The sequence below is a fragment of the Melampsora larici-populina genome (assembly GCF_000204055.1).
Source record: "Melampsora larici-populina 98AG31 unplaced genomic scaffold MELLAscaffold_6, whole genome shotgun sequence".
Classification (NCBI taxonomy): Eukaryota; Fungi; Basidiomycota; class Pucciniomycetes; order Pucciniales; family Melampsoraceae; genus Melampsora; species Melampsora laricis-populina.
In genome coordinates this window covers 284,121-305,267 of record NW_006768770.1, presented here as the reverse complement: position 1 = coordinate 305,267, position 21,147 = coordinate 284,121, and the positions used below count along the sequence as shown (strand labels likewise).

The 21,147-nt window shown below is 40.7% G+C and overlaps 4 protein-coding genes across 4 annotated transcripts; 1 reads left to right on the top strand and 3 right to left on the bottom strand.

The window, feature by feature from the left end:
* Nucleotides 1-1,151: 1,151 nt before the first annotated feature.
* MELLADRAFT_47164 (uncharacterized protein) lies at nucleotides 1,152-4,084 on the bottom strand (the record flags this gene model as incomplete). The annotated part of the gene is made up of 6 exons (XM_007406295.1): nucleotides 1,152-1,315; nucleotides 1,426-1,735; nucleotides 1,857-2,441; nucleotides 2,550-3,036; nucleotides 3,193-3,686; nucleotides 3,761-4,084. The coding sequence occupies 6 exons, from the start codon at nucleotides 3,962-3,964 to the stop codon at nucleotides 1,152-1,154; spliced, it is 2,244 nt and encodes a 747-aa protein (XP_007406357.1).
* Nucleotides 4,085-4,649: 565 nt separating this feature from the next.
* On the top strand, nucleotides 4,650-5,896 carry MELLADRAFT_76921 (uncharacterized protein; the record flags this gene model as incomplete). The annotated part of the gene is made up of 4 exons (XM_007406629.1): nucleotides 4,650-4,702; nucleotides 4,783-5,026; nucleotides 5,098-5,298; nucleotides 5,383-5,896. The coding sequence occupies 4 exons, from the start codon at nucleotides 4,660-4,662 to the stop codon at nucleotides 5,783-5,785; spliced, it is 891 nt and encodes a 296-aa protein (XP_007406691.1).
* A 949-nt stretch (nucleotides 5,897-6,845) lies between these two features.
* Nucleotides 6,846-9,081, bottom strand: MELLADRAFT_103389 (uncharacterized protein; the record flags this gene model as incomplete). The annotated part of the gene is made up of 6 exons (XM_007406294.1): nucleotides 6,846-7,336; nucleotides 7,498-7,926; nucleotides 8,047-8,250; nucleotides 8,345-8,374; nucleotides 8,485-8,603; nucleotides 8,813-9,081. 6 exons carry the CDS (start codon nucleotides 9,079-9,081, stop codon nucleotides 6,846-6,848), a joined length of 1,542 nt encoding a protein of 513 aa, XP_007406356.1.
* A 149-nt stretch (nucleotides 9,082-9,230) lies between these two features.
* On the bottom strand, nucleotides 9,231-10,498 carry MELLADRAFT_115525 (uncharacterized protein; the record flags this gene model as incomplete). Its single annotated transcript, XM_007406293.1, has 3 exons — nucleotides 9,231-9,623; nucleotides 9,714-10,053; nucleotides 10,434-10,498. 3 exons carry the CDS (start codon nucleotides 10,496-10,498, stop codon nucleotides 9,516-9,518), a joined length of 513 nt encoding a protein of 170 aa, XP_007406355.1.
* Between the last annotated feature and the right edge of the window lie 10,649 nt (nucleotides 10,499-21,147).

The following is a 21,147-nucleotide window of genomic DNA, read 5'->3' as shown; positions in this document are numbered from 1 at the left end:
ATATATATATAATTATATTATTTAAGACTTATTACACATTTACATAGATCAAAATTGAATAAAGAAAAATAAAAAAAAAAACGTTAAAAAAGATTCAAAAGAAGAGTGGAAAAAAATGTCATCTTTTTTTTTCTTGAAAAAAAAAAGTTTGATCAATAAATAATCCAACAAAAAAACCAAGTTTTGAGGAGAAAAAAAAAGAAATCCATAAAACCAAACAAAAAACCCTTTTTTTTTAAAAAAAAAACCACATCGTAGCCACATTTCATTCAAATCCCAAATCCCAAATCCAAATCTTAAATTATCTTTTCAATCCATTACTAAACACATTCGATTTAGGATTTCCAATATCTTTCTGAACCGGCATAGGAATCGAAATATGTCCCACCCCACTAGGTTTCCTAAGATGAACAGGCTGATTAGGAAGACCCACCACAGCCATACCCGTTGCACTTTTCATTGAAGCTTGACTTTTCTTTCTCATCTGATTGCTCAACAAAGGTGAAGGGATCTTAGTAGGCGAAGGATGATTGGTAGGAGAAAGAATCGGTTGTGGTTGTGATGGATTAGAAGTACTATTAAACCTATGATGAGAATTGATGGTATGATTGTTGTTCGGTTGATGATTAAGTAGTGTAGAAGGTGATGAATGTGGTAAGATTCCAATAGAAGAAGCAGTAGGTGATGAATTCTCTGGAGTCTTTGAAATCGTGGTCGTTGTGTTTGCAAGTTGATTTGAATCAAAGAATTGTTCTTCGATTGGATTCTGATTAAAATCTTCTATAATCAAATTTGTTGAACTTGATAAATCATCTCGACCTGAGATTAAGTTTTCGTTTTGTTGTCTTCTAACTTTTTCATGTCGGTTTTGAATCGTTTTAAAGTGTAAAAGTAATGAATTCCATGGGATTTGTTCAGTGATCGATTCATTAGGTTTGTTCATATTCTTATTGGCTCGAGAATTGTTGATGGTTAAATTCGAATTCGTCCTAGTACCAACCAAAACAAATGTTTCAGATTGAAAAAATTAATTAAAGAAGATCAAAAATGTTTTCAGTTTATACAGCTTGTGAGGTTTTGTTTTCGCACAACGACCCTTTTATTAGGCAAAAGATGACGACTTCCTCAAGGTTAATGAGTCGTCTTGGAACTCACGTTTTAGGAATCGCATGTGCGTACCCCAAAGTACTAACGGCTCCTAACCGATTCCTCAAAGTAGCAAAAGCAGAACTTTGAGGTAAAAGCATCAAGATACCATAAAGGGCCTTATAAAGAAAAGGATATTTATCAGGTTCAAGTAATTGTAACCTTAGCGCTTGAAACTCAATGGAGCAAAAGAAATATCAGTCTTGATCTTCAGATTTTCATGAAAAAAAAGCGATTCAAGATACAAGTTAAGTTGGTTGTGGATGGAAATCAACTCACAAGTGAAAATCGGACTTTCTAATAATTGAACCAGTTTATCAACTTGAATCAATAAACCAACTGTGATTTCCATATCATTAGCCAAGATCGAAAGTAAATTAAATGCATGTTCATATGCCACTGGAGTTAATAAACATAATGTTAAAGTTGAAATCGGATTATGACTAAACGATCGATATAAGTTAATGAACAGATGACAATTATCTTTGGTTTCTAATTGTTTTAATTTCTTTCTCATCTCACTTAGTTCAGGTGAAGTGATCATAATCAAATTCAAGTTTTGAACCATTAATGAAGCGAATTCTAAATCCTAAGAGTTTCTCCAAGTTAATCGAAAGTTTCGAGTTGGATTTAATCAATGAAAGACAAAGAAAAGAGCATGAGTTCCATTACTGATGTGTCTCCTTAGATTAATGGATTTCGAAACTTACCTCATCCTTTTCCAAATGTTCACCAAACGTTTTATAAATCCTTTCAGGATTTAAATACTGACACAAAACTCTAACGATCAAATTCCCTCTAGTTTCCAATAAATCTCGATCAGTTCCAAACAAATTCAATAAATCCAACATGAAATGTGAATAATAAACTCCATCTTGATCTACACTTAAAGATCTTAAACTGATTTGTGAAAGTAATTGTAAATCAGATCGGATCACCAATTCCGATTCGTCTGATAAAGTTTTCAATAAAGCTGGAAACGTTCCATCTTCTAATGTTAAGATCTTATCAGGTACTTTTTGATGTAACATAATTAACCATCTCAGAGCTGCTAATCTTGTTTCTTCATGTGGGTTTAGGAATTGTAAGGTTAGATTATTCACAGTATTGAAATAATCAAATGGATCTGGAATCACTTCTTCTTCAATCTGACCTTGATCTGATCTGATCGGTAACTCTTCACTTCTAGATAAGGGTTCTTCTGGAATTTTTTGATTTGGTTGAGGTCGTTTACGAGTATTAGATGATGAAGGTACATTCAAATTCAAACTAAGTGACCGATCATTAGTAGGATTCTTAGAACGAGACCGCTCTTGAGTTGGATGACTGCTTGGATGATTAAGCTTTGATTTCTCTTTTTTTTCATTACTTGACGATGGAACTGGCGTGATAGTAGGTTGTACAGGTGGTGTAGGTGTTGGTAAGTTTTCAATAGCTCTTGATAAATTTGTATTCACTTCATTCGCAAGTTCTTTAACTTGATACCGACGATGTGATAAACCTGTTAAGATAATCGGAATCAAATTTGGTGTGAATGGAATCAAAATCGATTCATCAATATGAATTAACTCATTTAACCATCTTAAACAAGTTGCTTGTGTTTCTTCACAACTTTCGTGACAATGCATCCAATTGATCAAGATCAGGACGATGGCGGGTAAGTCTAATTCTACTCCTTGACCTTGGACATAGGTTCCTAGTTCAGCATCCTCATCATCTTCAACTTCATCTTCAAACCCACGATCAAGTTGAGATTTGATTTCTTGAGGTGATGTGATGGTTTCTCTAAGATTATTAGGATTGATGGTAGTTGCTCTACTGAGTGGACTAGACACTTCAGTATTTTCATTCACTTGATGGGATATCGTCATATCAGGTGAAATAGATTGACTATTGATCGCTTGAGGTGATTCAGTAATTAGTTCAGGTTGAGATTGAATTGGGGATGGTCTCCTATCGAATCCTCCTCCTTCTTCCATCTGACGTTCAAACATTTTCCTATGTAATTTCAAGTGTTTCTTATGTAATCTTTGTTTTTCTTGAAACTCATTGGCATGGACTACTTTATCAATTTCAATTAAAAGATCGGCTAAGAGTTGTTGAACTGATAATTGAATATCTGAACCAGCATCAACGAGATATTTAAGAAGACCATCTAAAAAGTCGGGTAAGTGACTAACAAGATTGATTTCGGGAATCGAATTAAGAAGTTGTAACCATGAAACAAGGTATTGACGAGTGAATGGATTGAAATTATAAATTCGTTCTCTGAGTAATGGAATAAAATCTTCTAATGAGAAGGCTCTTTCAAGTTGAAGTTGAGATTGAGGTGATGAAACAAATGATGGTTGGGTAGGATTCATAGGTTGATTAGTCATTGAGACAATGGATGATGATGAATTGATTGATTGACGAGTAGATCGAATGTGATTTGGAATCACTGATATATAAGTAGCAGCTTGTTCAGTCACGATATCCTTGATCAGTCTATCCAAAAGTTCTGCACCATTTTTAACCGCTGGATCTGGATCAGCTGCAAGCTATAATAGAAAAAAAACAAATGTTAGTAAAAAGATCAAGATGATTGGGAAAAGAAAGAAAAAAAGAACTCAACCTTTGAAAGTGCATCAAATAACTCATTAAAATAAATCAAGATTTCTCCTTTTGCCACTTTGGCCACATTATACATAGATTCACAAGAGAAATATCGAACTTTACTATCTGCATCAGAAAAACAAGAGATGATAGGAGGTACGATATGAATTAAATGATTAGGAATCTCATGACCTAAGGCGATCGAACAAGCTGCTAAACCCATCACACCACCCCATCTCCAACTTGGATTTGAATTTAATGCAAGGGATGAAAGTTGTGATAAGATTTGATTAACTTTGTCTAATTCGTTTTTAGAGATATGATCCTTAATCTGTCTATTAAGAAGATTAAGAAGAGACTTTAGTTTTTGGATTTGAATTTGGATGGTTTGATAAAGAAATTGATGATAAGTTTTTTCAGCTTACGCTTCAAGTAAGAAAGCGGCATGTTTCCGTTTATCATAGACTGGGTTCCAAAGATTTGTTTATTTGATGATAAGTTTTGTTGTTTGATTTGATTTGATAGGTGATGATAATGACTGACCTTTATCTTGAAGTGCTCTCAAAGTGGTAATATCTGTAATATGGGATGGTTTGATTAGCTTTTGGTTTGAGTTGATCAGATGAAAGCGAGTGAGTTTGTTGAAAGAACTAACCCATTGATTTTGTTGTTTGTTGATTTGATAACTTCAACTTGGTCACTGGTCTTGGTCTTGGTCTTGGTGTTTGAAGGCGAAGTCGATGGTTTCAAGTTTCAAAGAGTTTTACAGGAAACCAGTCTCAGATCAGCTTACATATCAATACATACAACCACTTACACATCTCGTGTAAGTGTTACATGTAGCTAATTTTAAATTCAAACGCTCCAAGTGATCACCTTCATCCATTTTTCTAAATTTCATTCAACTTCTCAATCAAGATGATATCCAAAACAAAATCAAAGAAACCAACAAACTACAAAAGTAACTATCTCTCTTTCAATCCTCATTCCTCAATCTCAAAGAAAAAGAAACACTCAAAACTGATATCTTCTTTTTTGTAGATCAAAACTTATTATACTTGAGAATCTCACCAAGAGTCGTCTTGATGACCAAGATCTTATTAGATTCAAATCACATAAACTGGATGACAGATGAAATCTTAACATTAGTTTTAAAAGTTATTCAACCTAAGATCTTAATTAAATTCAAACAAGAAACTTATGATCAATCGAATTCGAATTCGAACTCGAAGACTAAATTAGATTTTTATCGTGGAAATGGAATCCAATTAGGTTATTATTTTAAGTGAGTTAAGAATGCTTTGTATCCTTTGAATTCATTGGGTTTCTGATCTTGGTTCTCTTTTGAATGAATAGAAATAATACTCCTAGACATTCGATTTTATTAAAATCAAAAGAATTCATCATGAAATCTCAAAACAAGTCTGGACCCAATGATGATCTTCCAGAAAACGTCATCAGCGATGAAGAAAATGAAGGAGAAGAAGAAGATCAAAAACCCGAACTAAAAGTCAATTATCAAGGCTTTTCAATCTTTGGCAAAACATTAATCATAGTGTAAGTCCCAGTTTCAATCATCATCAAACTCTTGTACGTTCAAACTCAAACTTCGGTTCCTTTTTTGGACGATTTAAATCACAGAGTCGAACCGTTTCCAAGTTTATCGAATTATGAATTAAATCTTTATAATCCAAACTATCATCAAACTCATCAATCAGAAGCAGAACTTTCAAGAAGAAACCCTCAACCCGATCCATCCACTTCCACTTCCACTTCAACCGATCCTCAAATCCCTCTCTTTAGACCTGAAAGCTTAATGATCGACGATGATGATGATGATTTACCGGATCTTTTCACTCAACAATCTAATTCTAAACAGAATCCTGGGCCTAATGAATCGAATTCGAATTCTAATTTGGTTGAATCAAACGATTTAAGTTCTAGTCAAACTTTGTTATCTAATTTAATTAAGAATCCAAATTTAGATCAAAACAAAAAACATTCCAATTTGAATTTAACATTAGATGGATATCTTCAAAAATAATCCTTCATTCTAGATATTTGTCTAATACTATGTGTAATTCTCAATCCTTTCGATCTGCTTCATTGTTGTTCTTTTTCATTGGTTTTGGTAGTTTTAAATCATTAGTTTGTATCATCAGTTTTCTCTCAATTCTGTAAAACTTATCTCATAATTTTTATTTATTTATTTTTTCTTGCAAGAAAATCCTGGGTGGAAAAGTGTCAAGTTCATGTATCACATTCTCAAGTTACAGTTTGCACAGTTGAGAAGTGCTTTGATCTGTAATTTGTCTTCCAGGTGCATATGGACTTGTCAATTAGCAAGGCCTGAGGCAAGAATGTCACACTGTCTACATTTGACCTGATACTGTGCAAAGTTACCTACAGGTAGAGTTTTGGGTGCTTGGAGGCTTTGAGTTGAAACTGCCTGCTCACTTCTTGTGTGCTGCCACTCTTGGTCCAGTCACTCTTGGCCGGTATCATTGCCTCATCTATCTTTCATTTTTTTGATTCCATCCCTCTTGGATGTAGTTTTTGGGGTTGGATTTCCAAAAAAAATGTAGTTCACCATGAGTTCTGTGGTGCTTGAACACTGTACCCAATGAGTCATGAGATCAAACCCAACAAATCCCACTCCTGGAGCTGATGTAGCTCAAAAGTGATTGTACACACCTTTCTTTTTTAGCAACCCCCAATCCTTGGCAATGATTATTACACATTACTGACAGATTTGTTTATCAAGTCAAACATTATATATTTTATGGTATTTACATCTAATAGTGAATGAAATTATCTGCCAGTAACACCTATTGCTTGGTGCAGCAGCACTGGGGTGTTTTGGAATAATTGGCCTCATGGCGCCCTATACTCACATATCATGACTCTCCGTAGACCACCTTTCTGTTCCTAACTTGATATGGTATATGAGTTTGAAACTCTTGTGTAATTATAATAAAAGGATACATGAGATTATGATTCAGATTGTGAGATATAAACCAAGTGAAGAAATGTGTTTTCAAGAGTTCCTCCAAGCTCAATATCCATCCAATTTGAATGTTCAGGAATTATAATCAAATATCATCTCATCTTTTGGAACGAGGGGATCTTTGATAAGCAAATTCATGGGTAAGATGATCTAAGCTTGACCAACGATTTGAAAGAGATTTTAACCAGAGGAAAACGCGTATAGGGTCTTGGATTGATTGTGGAAAGATTTGGTTCAAGTCGATTCCTGAATATTCGCACAAATGTCGTGCGAGTTGATATCTAGCCAAAATACTTGCTCCGCGACCTTCGATTCCTAGGTATGGATCAATTTCAGGGTGTAACAACCTAAAATACGCGTTTGAAGCTTTACTTGTTAACGCTGTTGTTCTACCTACTTTATTTTTTTCTTTGATCACTGTGAGTACCGTGATATAATCGGAATGTATACTGTCGAAGAGCTCTTTGACTAATGATCTCACGTCGCCTTCGATCCATGTTGGCAATGAAGTGAGCCACCAGCCCGTGGGTAACTTAGTAAGTTTGGGAACGAATACACTGGCAGTCTTCCTGTTTTCGAGAACATGGCCTGAGAGAGACATGATGTAGGTAAATAAAAACCGATCTAGCCTTTCCTTCAACTCGCCATTGCCCTCTGTAGGAAGAAGTTGTGTTGGAGGAAAATAACAAGAATAAATAATCCGGTTCATCGTGTCACAAAGCCACGGGTATAAAGGTAAGAGACTGTACCATTGAGAAGTCGGTCATAGTCTTGGTAATAATCCGCTAAGGGCGAAAGTTTTGCTGGAACAATCCTATTTGCTAGTTCGTCAGATAGTGAAATTGGCTCGATCGTCATGCCTCCGTACCAAGCTGTGCCTCCAGCTCTCTTGGAATCAAATGAATGAGCCCGGACAATAGAACTTAAGGATTCATCATCAAGGTGTAAATTTCGAAACGCTTGTCGGTCTACCTGACTAAAATAATTCAAAAGTTGCATTTCTTGCCAAACCAATCTACGCAATGTATCCTTCGCAGGGAGCTCCCTGAAGAGTCTGCTTAGAGATTCAACGCTTGGAATTGAAACACGCTCGAGGATATGGGTTTGTGCGTCCAGAGGGAGGCTACGTAACCTGCTAGCAAGTTCTTGGTCCTTTGCTTCGATCGAAGTCTTCATCTCTAGATACATGATGTCGATATATCGAGTCAGTGATCTTTGTGACTTGGGGTTTGTGTAATTCTGTCTTCAGGCCTCTTCTAGGGCGCGGCGAACGGGCTCGTGAGGAGCTTAGGACTGACCAGCATTCAAGGGGCCTATAGCACGGCGTATGCTTAGTTCCCACTGTTTGTTCACATTTGTGGGTTCCTCGGCGATTCGTAGCAGCAGCAAGAGAAGGTTCTGCGGGAACGAATACATGTCCTTGTGCTCAATCGGAACCGTACGGAGAGCAGTGTTTCCCCGAATCTTGTTGAATAGTGAAGTAGCAAGCGGCACAAACAGATCTACATTTGAGAGGTAGAGTATGTGTTAAGATCACACATCCAAGCACGAAAACTCAAATTGACTTGCCTTTTCTGTGCATCCATTTGGGCTGACGATGTGAATCCGGTGCATCAGCATCCCAACCTAATCTCAAAAAGAAACGATAAGGACGCTTCAGATTTGAAAAACGAGCCAGGAGGTAACAGATTTCGAAGACTTTGTTTGTAGATGATTGAATCAAGTGTACGACTGACGGTATGTTACAATGCGCTCAGGGTCCACATCATCGAATTCGACCATACCTGCACCCAATTTCAAAACATTGAACCAATCAGCCTGAAAGTCGTCTCGGCAAATAAAGAGAACAGATGTTCTAGCGGAAATTGTAGCAGATAGTGGTAAATCGTAGTTAGAACTCTACCGACGTCTTGCAGCGCCCAAATCACCCAGAAGGCCCCCTGGAGGGCTGTGCGATGCAACGGCATGTGCAAAAGCGAGGAGGACGACAAGTATTGATGATCGAGTGAAACACATGATCAATCGCATGTTGCGTATAACGAAAACTTGGGGCAGGATGTAAACCTTTTATATATTCGAATAGCCGTTTGTCTGGCACGATTCAGCTTTGCGTTGAGCTTGGAAAGGTCTTTCTGTTTTGCCATCCTAGCGTATGTACCACTGTGTTTGGAAGCTTGAGACCCGCTAGCTAGTACCATGAATGATTTCTTTGGTTTCGAATCCGCTTCATGAGGTTTAAACACGTTTGATGCACACTGCCGCAATTGACTATTTTGAGCAGGGAGGCAACGCGTTGGATCTGCAAGACTGCATGTATCTGCATAGTCAGGCATGTTTCGCAGTGTTAGCGCCAAGATGGGAAAATAGTAGTGAAATCACATTTCAATGTTAAAATTAGATTGATCGCCCTCTTAAATAACACCTTTGACCAGTTGAAAGTCTGCTCACCCTTAGAAAGCCTTCTCTGAGCTCAAGAAGCTTTATTGGATTTAATTGTGGTCTACTTTGTTGGGTTCTCAAAGATTTGACGAGGTCAAAATACAAAAAAAATCAAAAAAATCAAAATCGGAACCCCCAAAATTGGGCCCAGGGCCAGGGAGTAGTTGGAAACAGCCTTGAGCGACCGTAGCATACCAGAGTTCGTATAATGGTGATGATGAAATACAGGAGGGAAAAATAAAAATAGACTGAGTGGGGATTGAGATGATTGGCGCAACCGAAAACAAAAGAAGAGATTAATTTGTTTGTGAAAGTGAAAGAAATTTCATCAATGACCACGACTTGATGCAGTCCATCTACCAAAAGCGACTTCTCCAGCAAACACACCCAAGATGATCGCAATGAAGAAGTAAGCATTATAGGTCATGACCGCAAGCTATAAAACATGCACAAGGCCACCAAGACAATTCAAACTTGTCAGAATGCATCCGTGATATACGAGATAAAATCAATTCAAGTTTCGCACCATGAGGAAAGATCCTATTCCGTAATGTATAGCCGCAAGAATACCTCTAGGGATTTCATGTTCAGGAATCCACGGGACAGCATGATGGGCGCTTTTTGATAGAGATCCGGTGATCGTATCAGATTTATCGTCACCAGCGAGATGTGAACGAGGCTTTTTTCTATGAGCAGCCTTTGACCACGCAAGGTTGGCTTGATGTTTCAATGCACCCAATAGTTTGTGAAGGATCGCTAAACCGAACAAGCCTAAGCAAGCTGCAAAAGTCGTACCAGCCGATTTGGGTTGCCATCCGTTGAACCACAGGGGAGTCATGGGCAGTGAAGCCGTGAAATAGCTCATCCTACATTCATTGAATAGATATCCGATCATCATCAGCCACCATTTCAAAAAGGGAGCAAAAGATGGAAATGAGGAAACCAACATTGTCATGGAAGACTGGTTCGAAGGTGAGGACGTGCCGAGATTATGAGACATAGAAGACATATCCATAGACATGTGTGACATCTTGAGTTTAAAAGGTGATCGAGAGACGAGGAAAGATCGCTATCGTCGATGAAAGTAAGTAAAACTGAGGTGATGGTCTCGAAGCTGTGCTAGATTGATAGCTGGAGTGTGATGCTGATGAGTCAGGCAATCGAATTTCTGATTGACGATGAAGGAGGGGGTAAAATTAAAGTGCTGTTGGACGAGCAACTGGCGAGTCTGGCGTTGATAACAAACCGATTGCCAAAATCGCGGGCCGTGAACAGAGCGGATACCGCGGGAGAGTCACAAGTCGTACGCATTGATGTGTGAAAGTTGATTGTTGAGAAACGTAATTCGACTGTATGAAGCTGTATGATTCAATGCTCCCTGATCAACAGAATTGACTTTAATTCTCCTTCATCAACTTTTACATACCTTCGGAGCCCCACACACCCTTGAGAAGAGATCTCGATTAATTGCTGCAGTGATTGGTTATGCCTATGTTGAGGTCGACTCTCGAGTGCGACCGGTGTATGCCGTGGCAGAGGTTGCCAAGATTGATATGGGATACAGGGGGGGGTGATCCTCGTTGATCGTATTCAAGCAACAGCACGTATCAGAGTAAGTTTATGTGCAGAGATAGAGTTCTGTGTCAATCTTGAACTTGAAGGCCGATGCGGAATCATATCCTGTCTTGCGAACCGGAGGAAGGTCGATCACGAGCTGGAGGATATTGTTCCTTGCTATGTTCCAGAAACGTGGCTGTGTCATTCCATGATGGTTAGAAAATTATAGGCCGTTGATAACGAAGAGGGTCGATATGTGCAGAGAGCAGAAGTGATCTTGAGCTAGTTATCAGAATCTTGAACCCATTGAGCCACCAACGTAATAAGTGAGATGAGCCGGTAGACAGCTTCAAACCGGATAAAATGGTTCTTCATCGAGGACATAAGACTTTCCATCCACGAGTTTTCAATCAAGAACAGCACGATGAGGATTAGAGATGTGATCAGCAGATATTCGAGTTTAGAAAATTGAAAGCAATCTGATTTGGTTTTGATATCCCGTTATAGTTTGATGTGGGTTCAGTATTTGAGAAGTTGATGAGACGAGAAGTTGAGAAATTGATAGGATGTAAAGTGGAAACATGAAAGTGGAAAGTGGAAAGTAGCACGGGGAAGGTAAAGAGGAAACAATTTCAAATTGACAATGATTTCTTGAGTGATTTTAGCTTTGACTTGGCAAAAATACCTCGCTACACATCAGCTTTAGTGGTAAAAGTCATCTTCATTAGGATTAAACCTTTCAAATTTAAGGGTTACAGACTGACAGTCAGAGCATCTCCAATCGTTGGATTAACGGGGCGGATTAGTTAAATATTTAACTAAACCCGACCCGAAATTCACAGCCGTGAATCTTTAGGCCGGGGTTAGTTAAATATTCTTTAAAAAATCTTCAAGCGGCGTCAAATTTACTCCCAGCTAACCCCGGCGTTAACTAACTCCACGACCCTTGATTTAACCCCGTCTCACCCTATCAAACCCTGCACCCACCTCACCAACACCCACACCACTCCACATCACTCTCACCACGCCTCATCACACACCTCATCAAACCTTCTCTTGATGGATGGATCCACTCCGAGTACTACACGAGCAGCCAGGACTCGATCACCCAACTGGACCGTTTTAGAAGACGAGCAATTGGCAATTTCGTGGGTCACTGTCAGCGAGAACACGATTCAATCAAATAATCAGTCTGGTGCGATATTCTATGGAAAGGTGGCTGAGCATTACAACGAAGCAGCCAAGAACCACAACTGGATCGAGCGGACAGATAAACAGGTCCAGAACCAGTGAGTTTATATGACTCACCTTTGACTTTGTGACCTTGAACTGATTGGATCTTTAGTTGGAAACCTCTGAACACCGCTACGTTGAAATTCTCCGCCATCTACTGGCCAATTGTCCGGAACCCTCCTAGCGGATCCGCTCCCAGCGACTTCATGGGTATAGCTAAGAAGGAGTACTTTAATCAAACTAAGGAGGTGTTTGAAGATGAGGTGGCGTGGCAGGTGTTGCATCGACATCCTAAATGGGCTCAACCCATCGATCCGCTCAAGAAATCCTCAGTCAACACTTCAGTCTCATCCTCCATCAGCTCGCCTATCATTTCTACACGTTCATCACCACCACCACCTTCTTCCGACCCGTTTGAACGTCCTATTGGCCAAAAAAAAGCCAAACGACAACGCCAAGAGGCTGACTTAGATACAGAGAGGACTGAAGAGCTCAAGCGAGCTTCAGACATTCAGGAACGAAAGCTTGCGGTGCTAGAACAAGGACACAAGCTCGCTGATCGTGCTCTTCAAATCGATGCTGAGGCTAAGAGAAGTCACGCTTATTACGAGGATATGAAAGTGTTAACAACTTCTCCCGACTTATGTCCAGATGAAGAGTCCAAAGCTGTTTTAAAGTTGATGAAAAGTAGATTGTTGAAGAAGTACTCAAATGATGAAGAGGGTCAAGCTGATGATTAGATTAGTAGTTTAAACTTAACCTCAATAGTTTTTATTAGTTGTATCCAATTTAGTGGATCTCATCTCATCTCATGTTTTACACTTTTATTTTTTTTGTTCACTCGATTTTTTTTGTTCTATCGATTTGGCTGCTCAATACTATAGCTGAAATACAAGTCATTTTCATGTATGCTTTTAACAACTTGGCATCTAACAACTTGGCATGTGAGAGAATATGAAAATAAGAAAGATACACAATCCATCTTCATGAGATATGTGAAATCGAGACAAACTACATGATAACAAGTTAGTAAAACTTGTAGGAAGTGATGAGTTCCTAATCATTACGACCAGAGCCCCGTTTCATCCACATCGCCGTCTTGAGATCATTCATCAAGCGTAAGTGTCGATCACGATCTCGTAGTTGTGACATGGTAACATAGTACTCAGCAAGCGTATAAGATAACTGTGGATCGACTCGATTTGGATGGATTCTAAGGCCGTGTTTTGTCCGATAGTCTATGGTGACTTGATCAAGTTCACCACGATCCTCTACAACCATGTTGTGGAGGATGATGCAACATAAGATCACCTCAGTCATTTCCTTGAGACTCCAAAGCCGACATGGTTGAGTTAAGATATGCCATCTCGCTTGAAGCACACCAAAAGCGCGCTCGATATCTTTCCTCAGCGCTTCCTGCAGCTTGCAGAAATGTCGACTCGCTTCATCCAAAGGTTTTTGAATGGATTTGATGAGGACGGGCCAGGGAGGATAGATCCCGTCTGCTAGATAGTATCCACGAGTGTAATGGTTCCCATTCACCTCAAAATGGACTTGATCTTCAGAACCTGGAGGGTAGAATCAGTCAGATCTATCCTACATAATGTAATGCGAAAAACCTACCATTGATGAATGAATCAAACAACGGACTCTTCTGTAAGACATTAATATCATTTAGAGCTCCTGGTGTCCCAAAGAAGGCATGCCAGATACGTAGGTTTTTTGAAGCAACAGCCTCCAGTATAACTGAGGTTCCTTTTTCTTTCCCCTCGTACTGACCAGCCCACGCTTGAGGGCAGTTCTTCCAAAGCCAGTGCATGCCATCTATACTCCCTTTACATCCTGGGAAGCCTCTCATTTCATTTTCCTTCAGTATTACTTCCAGCTCTTCAGAGTTTGGAGGTCGTAGATATTCTTTTCCATAAATCTCGATGATATCGTGTACAAAATGTTTTAAACATTCTACTGCAGTACTTTCTCCAATTTTCAAGTAATCATCTAAACCATCAGCAGCAGTTCCATACGCCAACTGTCTCAGTGCAGCGGTGATCTTCTGGGTTGTTGAAAGTCCTAGTTGCAGACAGCAATCCTATATGAAATGTAGATATTAAATTAGATTGAAGAAACTTTTGGAAGATTTAGATTTGGATAAACTTACACGACGTTGTATCCAGTATATGCTGTGTCCTTGCAGGTCAGTAGCCAGTCTCTGAAATAGTTCTGGACTCATCCGGAACCGTCTTTCAAATAAATGGCGTGGATACAACGGCGATTTGACAAAGTAATCCTCTTGAAGAAGTTTATCGGCAGCAATTCGATCGCGTTGAATCCGTGCACGTGTGTTCTGATGGCTGGGTGTAGATGGATTGTTGATGAGATCCATGATCAACTGATCATAATCTTCATCTTTGAGTTCTTCATCAATTGATTTCAAGTGTTGTTCTAAAACAGACGATGCGTCCATTGAGAAGATGATTTGAGTTTGGGCTTCAAAAAGAATTGTGTAGCCTCAAACTAAAGCCAACGGTTGTGGGCACAGTCTGTATATTTGGATTAACTAGGATTAACTCCATCCTTACAGACAACGACTGTGGGAACTGGCTTTAGTTTAGTTGACCCTGACTAAAGATCTCTAAGTTTACCCACGCTAAAGCCAAATTTGACGCCAACGATTGGAGATGCTCTCAAACCTCAGTATGTCATACATATTGGCTTAACCAGGCTTAACCTGCCAACTTCATACATTAAGGGTACTCAAAGCTAGGGCTATGACCCGGCCCTGGCCCTGACCGGCCGAGTGTGCCCGAGCGTTTTCTAGGTGAGGTCGAGGCCGAGCCCGGGGCCTCAAGTCCAGCCTGGGAATAGCAAAAAAGGCCCCGGTACAGGGCTACTCGGGGCCGGGGCCGTCGCAAAAAATCTTTATGGAGGCAATCTTTTGGAAAAATTGACGTCATCAAGCATCCTTCCCGAGCTCTCAAACACGCTTTCAAGGGGATGGTCCGAGCCAGGGCCTGCCCGGTGCTGCCCGGCAGCATCCTTGAGTATTGCGTGGCCGAGGCCGGGCCTGAATCGGCCCCGGGGCCGGCCCTGACACTTCAGGGCCGGGTCATACCCCTACTCAAAGCAAAGTATGTAGCGCTACATACTTTTCGCTACATACTTTTTTTGGCGGGGACAAAGAAAAAAAATATACTTTTGGCCTCGCCTTCCCCGCCAAAAAAAGTATATAGCAAAAAGTATGTACACGTACATACTTACTTTGAGTACCCTTATTTTTGCCTGCTCCATTAGTCTTTGTGTTATGTGCACTGGTAGATATGTATTGTTTGTTTTATGTATTTATTTTATGTTCTTATTTCAAGGTGTATGTTATCTTCACTTGCACGCTAAGTACAACTCATAGCCATACAGTCTTTGTGTGTTCCTTATCTCATACTGAGTTAAGACTCACGGTGTTTGGGGGGGGGGCCGTGTGGCCGAAGACTCCCTGGCTAGGGTGGTTCTCTGCGTGGTGGGTGAAGGGGTGGGTGGGCTGGTAAAAAAAATTTTGTAGGGAAACTATAACTAAAGAATACCTTCTTTTTCTTTTCGAGTGTTGTTGGTGATGAATGTGAAAAACTTGTTAGAGTTTTTCACTTCGTCCGTGCGCCTTCTCCAAGGCTATCGCCTCTGCTCGATATGTCCGAGGTCCGAGCCGGGTCTCTCATCTACGGGACGTTCATCCCCAACCCTAATGGAACTTTCGGATACCGTCGTGCCTTTGGGCATCCATGGCAATCCATTAGAGCATCCACTATGGGTGCGTTAACGACGCGATTTAGCGTTACCGTAACGCTAAAATCCAGACAGGTCCACTATGGACCTGTTTTAGACATGCGGTCCGTACGACCGCGTCAAGTCTTGCAGTCCGCTTGTTCAAATCTACGAAAGCCTACGACTTGATTTATCGTAAACTTTTGGCGCATCCAAACGGTCAACAGCCATCCAATGATCTATCTCCCATCCAGCTCTGCACTCACCACCTTCACTCAAAACCTTCCCTCTTCCCTCAAACCCTCAGCTTGTTGATAGTAGCTGTTTACTCCGGATTTGCTAAAAAAAGCATCTTAGTTCAAAAGAAGTCATCTCGCGCGATCGATGTCACCAAGATCAAACAAGAGGTGAGAAAGCTCTTTGCTGATTGTCAAAACCTGAAGGCATCAATTTGGTTCTTTCTGGTCACCAAGGTAGTCATCAGCATAGGCTGGGTGAGGTGTGGTAAGATACTTTAATTCAAGTCTCGACTTTGCCATAGCGTGTATAGTGTTCTAAGAACAGATTATCGTAGTTAAATCCTACGTTACATCATCCCATAGTGGATTTCATGCGGTTAACAACTTAGCTACAACACGCATGATTAAATTTTGCAATCAGGACCGCAAAATTTACGATAAAACACCCTCAACATAGTGGATGCTCTTAGAGCATCCGCACTCGTGCGGTAAATCGGGTGCGGTAAGGTTAAATTTAACGCAACCGCGGGGTCTTTTCCACACCGGTGGAAAATTAGCCCCGCGGTAGTTAACTTTTGATCAATTTGTGTTAGCAAATCGGTAAATTTACCGATTGGCTAACGCATGCATTAACACACATCGCGACTAGCTGACAGCAACTTCGACTCCAAAAACGAGACTCAACCCGACCTCCAACACCAAAGTCAACCCACACCTCCTTTTCACCTTCCACATTCACCTTCCACACACGATGAAATCCAAGCCTCACAGTCACATGAACTAAATCAAGAACAATCAATGCTGATTCATGTTGTTTCAATCTTCAATTTTTGGTGTTTTTTAATTGAAATAGCTCGATCAGATATCTTCAACTTGACTTCATACCAATCAGATGAATATGTAGAATGTCAACATTCATATAGCATGTACAGTTCAAATGAAAGAAAATCAACATTCAAAGACTAATCATGGGGGACTTTCAAGATCAAGTGATACAAATCATTAAGAAAAGTTTGGATTTGTTCAGATCGTTCAGATCGTTGATTTTTCTTTTTTAACTTTGAATCTTTAATATTTTCACAAGATCATAATTGCATGTATTCAGACTCATTAAAGGCTTGATCAATGTAGTCAAGCGTTTGGTTTTTGAACTTGAATTGATTGATTGAGTTGCTGAACAAAGTCATGTTGACTTTGTCCTTTTAAATCAAAATTGCTGATCAGGTAGATGAACAAGTATTGGATCTATGTAGATGGAGAATGTGAAAGCAACTTCAGTCCTCCAAAGAAGCGGACAGTGGCTCTATCATATTAACACTTGTGATGAAAGCAGGTGATTAGTACTTGAAAAATCAAAATGTTACCTTACTGCATGACCCGTGTGGAGCACATGCATTATCTGTAAAGTTGTAACAGTTACAGCACTGCTAATGCAAACGAGTGGGGAATTTAGTCGAGTTAAGTAATTTTTTACTTAAAGTAGGGTTTGTTACCGTGCGTGATCAAGTTAACAACCGCAAACCAGTGCGGATGCTCTTAGTCTTTGTGTTATGTGCACTGGTAGATATGTATTGTTTGTTTTATGTATTTATTTTATGTTCTTATTTCAAGGTGTATGTTATCTTCACTTGCACGCTAAGTACAACTCATAGCCATACAGTCTTTGTGTGTTTCTTATCTCATACTGAGTTAAGACTCACGGTGTTTGGGGGGGGGGCCGTGTGGCCGAAGACTCCCTGGCTAGGGTGGTTCTCTGCTACCACAACTCGGGACGTGACGTCCGGAGCCTGCGGAGAGCCATCATGTCAGGGCGCGAGTCTGTGCGGCCCGTACTAATTTGGATCACCTCCCCTATTCAGCGTAGCGTCAATACCGCGCTGATCACATATGTCAATCACTTCTTTAAATTTCGGTTACCTTACGTTCTTGGCGCACTCTCCAAAACTTCAACTCGCCTCACTCACTTCTCAAGCATAGATCACCGCGGGCAACTGCATTACAAGAATCAATAAGGCGAGAGCACGTTTCAACTGGGGTCATTCTTCGACAGGTTCTACTTTAAATAATTGGATCGATAGCCTACTGGCTTCTTCCTCACGCAACTGGTCCTCAAACCATGTAGTGTCACCCATCGCCTCCCACACATAGACAGCATCGGCGATCTGGTCCGGCGAATACTTCCTGAGATACAGTTGGTAAGCCTTCGACTTCCACCTTCCCATAGTCACTATCTTCTCTAACGGCAGATCATCATTCCAACGCAGCGTCGCGCCTCCTACCCGGAACGAATGACCAGTAAGGCGATTATCAGGGTCGGATGCGTCCCATACATTTCTGTAAATTTTCATCGCCTCGGCCTTTGATAGGGTCATCCGTTTACCCGACTCATTTAGGTAAGAGAACAAATTATTGTCTGGGGTTGTGTCGGCATTATTCTCGACGAGGAGGCATAGGATTCGTACTGGGTCTAATAGAGAGGGTTGACGTTGTAAGTGTAACCACTGGAGTTCTCCGGGTTTCGTGGTTTTCGCATTGTAAAGTGCAATCTTCAGATGATCCTGCTTATTGGAGAAGAGTACGTCTTTTACTAATACGGGTCTTATTTTCTTCTTATCGGATACCAATTTGCCTAAGCGGGCCATCCCCCAGAATGCGACTACCGCAATCGCTAGGGCTGCTTGATTTCGTCGACCTGTATTAGTGAGTGCTTTCAATAATTCCGCCATATGACGTAGTTCGACCGGCCGCTTTTGTACCTTTGCTTTCTCTCTCTTCGCTTCATCAGCTACACTGACTGCCTTCAACAACTTCTTTACGATTGCATCATTTTCTTGCGGAAAAGGGTGATTATGGAACAGGTGCCATGACCTAATTCCTGAAATATATTTCGTAAGGGTTCCCATTGATATCTTGTTACTAGTCAAATCTTTCGTTATCAACATTTCTTCGTCAAAGTACACGTTGACAGGTTCCCCAGCCCATACTATAAAATGATACAAGGTAAGAGAGTCGAGGGGTAGTATTTGCGCCCTTGTTAGGTTGTTTGCTGATGCAAATTTGGCCAATTTTGCCACAGCAGATGAATAATTTTCCAAGGTTGACTGGCTCCAACTACCACTTAACAACGCACGTTGGATGGGGTTTGACCTCCACGTAATTGATCTACAGTAGTTTGATTGATTTCAGGTGACCCAAAAGTAAGCTCAAGGTTGAAGAGATTTTTTTTTTTTTTTACTTACGAAGAACCATTGCATAAGAATTGATACAACTTTTTCTCATTGTCCATTCTTTCTAATGTGTCTCTTCAACAGAGGTTGAAGATCTAGAGGAATGTTGATGACAACTTCGTGGTCCAAGTCCCAGTCTTTCGTTCCACCGCGGGACAAGTCGTCTGCTTTGTTTTCAGCTGAGATAACTCGGTCGATTTGAAGATCACACTGGAAGGATGTGAGTGCCGTTTGTATATGTTTCCACTCTCTGTTAACTGTCTTATCACGTGATTTCCGATTCCTAATGACTGCTTCTGTAGTTGTATTATCCGTCAGAACACGGAATCGCCTACCGGCTGGTGGGAACAAATTAGCCACAACCCGAAGACCGAGCCGTATCGCGACGGTCTCCAGCCAAGCGATTTTCCTCTTTGGTCCGTTCTTTGGCAGGTCTCGGGTTTCCCACCCGTCTATCAATTCGAATTGCGCCCATCTCAAGCCTACCAAAACTCCAATTCCAAAACTAGGACTGGCATCTCCTACCCAGCCAATGTCCAATGGTTCAATTTCGGGTACTAGCCGAAGAGGCTCGAATTCTAGCAGTGTTTGCAGCCATTCTGCTAGGTCGGCTTTCGCCTCCTCTGGGACACTTCTTGACGCGTGGTGATTATACCATGTTGCCGTCCACCAATACAAATCCCACATGCAACATTTCATGTTTGGTAAGATATACGTGATATGTCCCAACTGACCAACTATCTTATCAATTTCCTTCTTAGTCCATTTCTTCTCTAAAGTAAGTAAGTCTCTCACTTTCTGTGTCCTTTCTTTTAATTTATTGTCTGGAAGCCTGACGGTTTTATCCCTACCATTCCATATAAAGCCTAGGTATTTCTGTTCAATCTTCCAATCACTGAATTTCTCATCGTTTGATTGGACTCCTAGATTTCTAGTTACTTGGAGGATGTCTTTCATGTCTAGTAAGTCGCCTTCTTCCTTCACAAACATGTTGTCATCTACCCAGCAAAAGATCTTCTTGACTTTGAATACTGAACTAATAATATCTTGCCATGTGTCCGCCATCCAACCAAAGGTCCCACAACCGGCAACTCCTCCAAATGCAATCCTCGTATCCACCCAGATCTTTCCGTCGAAGTCCTTGATTGTCAAGTATTTCCACTGTGACGGGTGAGTCAATCCCTGTCTATAGGCCTTTTTCCAGTCCACTATCGCTAGTAATAGTGATTTTCCTGTTGCTTTCCTGAAATATGTTGCTACCACTACGAAGTCGTCCCAAGATGTTTTGTAATCTTCTTTGTCCACGGATGAATTCACCGACGGGACGTCCATTTCTTTGTCTGGGTAAGACAATTCTTCTAAAATTTGCTCTGCTCTGTCATCATGTCGAATTTCATCTCCTCCCATCCAATCATCCGCCCTCGGTTGCTCGGGATTAGATAACATAGTTTGTCTCTTCTTTTTGGCCAACGCTGCCTTATTTTTCGGGACCGACAGATCGTTTATCATCCTCAGGGAATCATCGCCATTCGTTACGCTACCCATGGGATTTGAGCGGAAAAATCCCCATTTTTCGAAGACCTCGTCGTGTGTAAAGGGTCCAAAGACCCTCCCAGCTGCCCTTTCCTTAAATAAATTGTTCATGATTTGATCCTTCACGGCTAACACTGATGAATGATTGTCAGGTGTGAACCACCTTCGATTTCCCAACCGATGTTCCTGTATCCCTTGGTGAAATCCCTTTTCTAATGCTATTATGACATGTTTCCACTTCTCAGTGAGTCCTCCTTCCTCGAGTAAGATCTTCCACTCGTCAATTTGCATCTCACATTTTGCATTTGCAGGCCAGTTACGTGATACAGTCTCACATCGATCCTCCCATTCATGTAGATGGCTGCTCACAATCGGTGGGGTTGAAGGGATTTCTGGGTGCAAGGACCTAGTGGGAGGT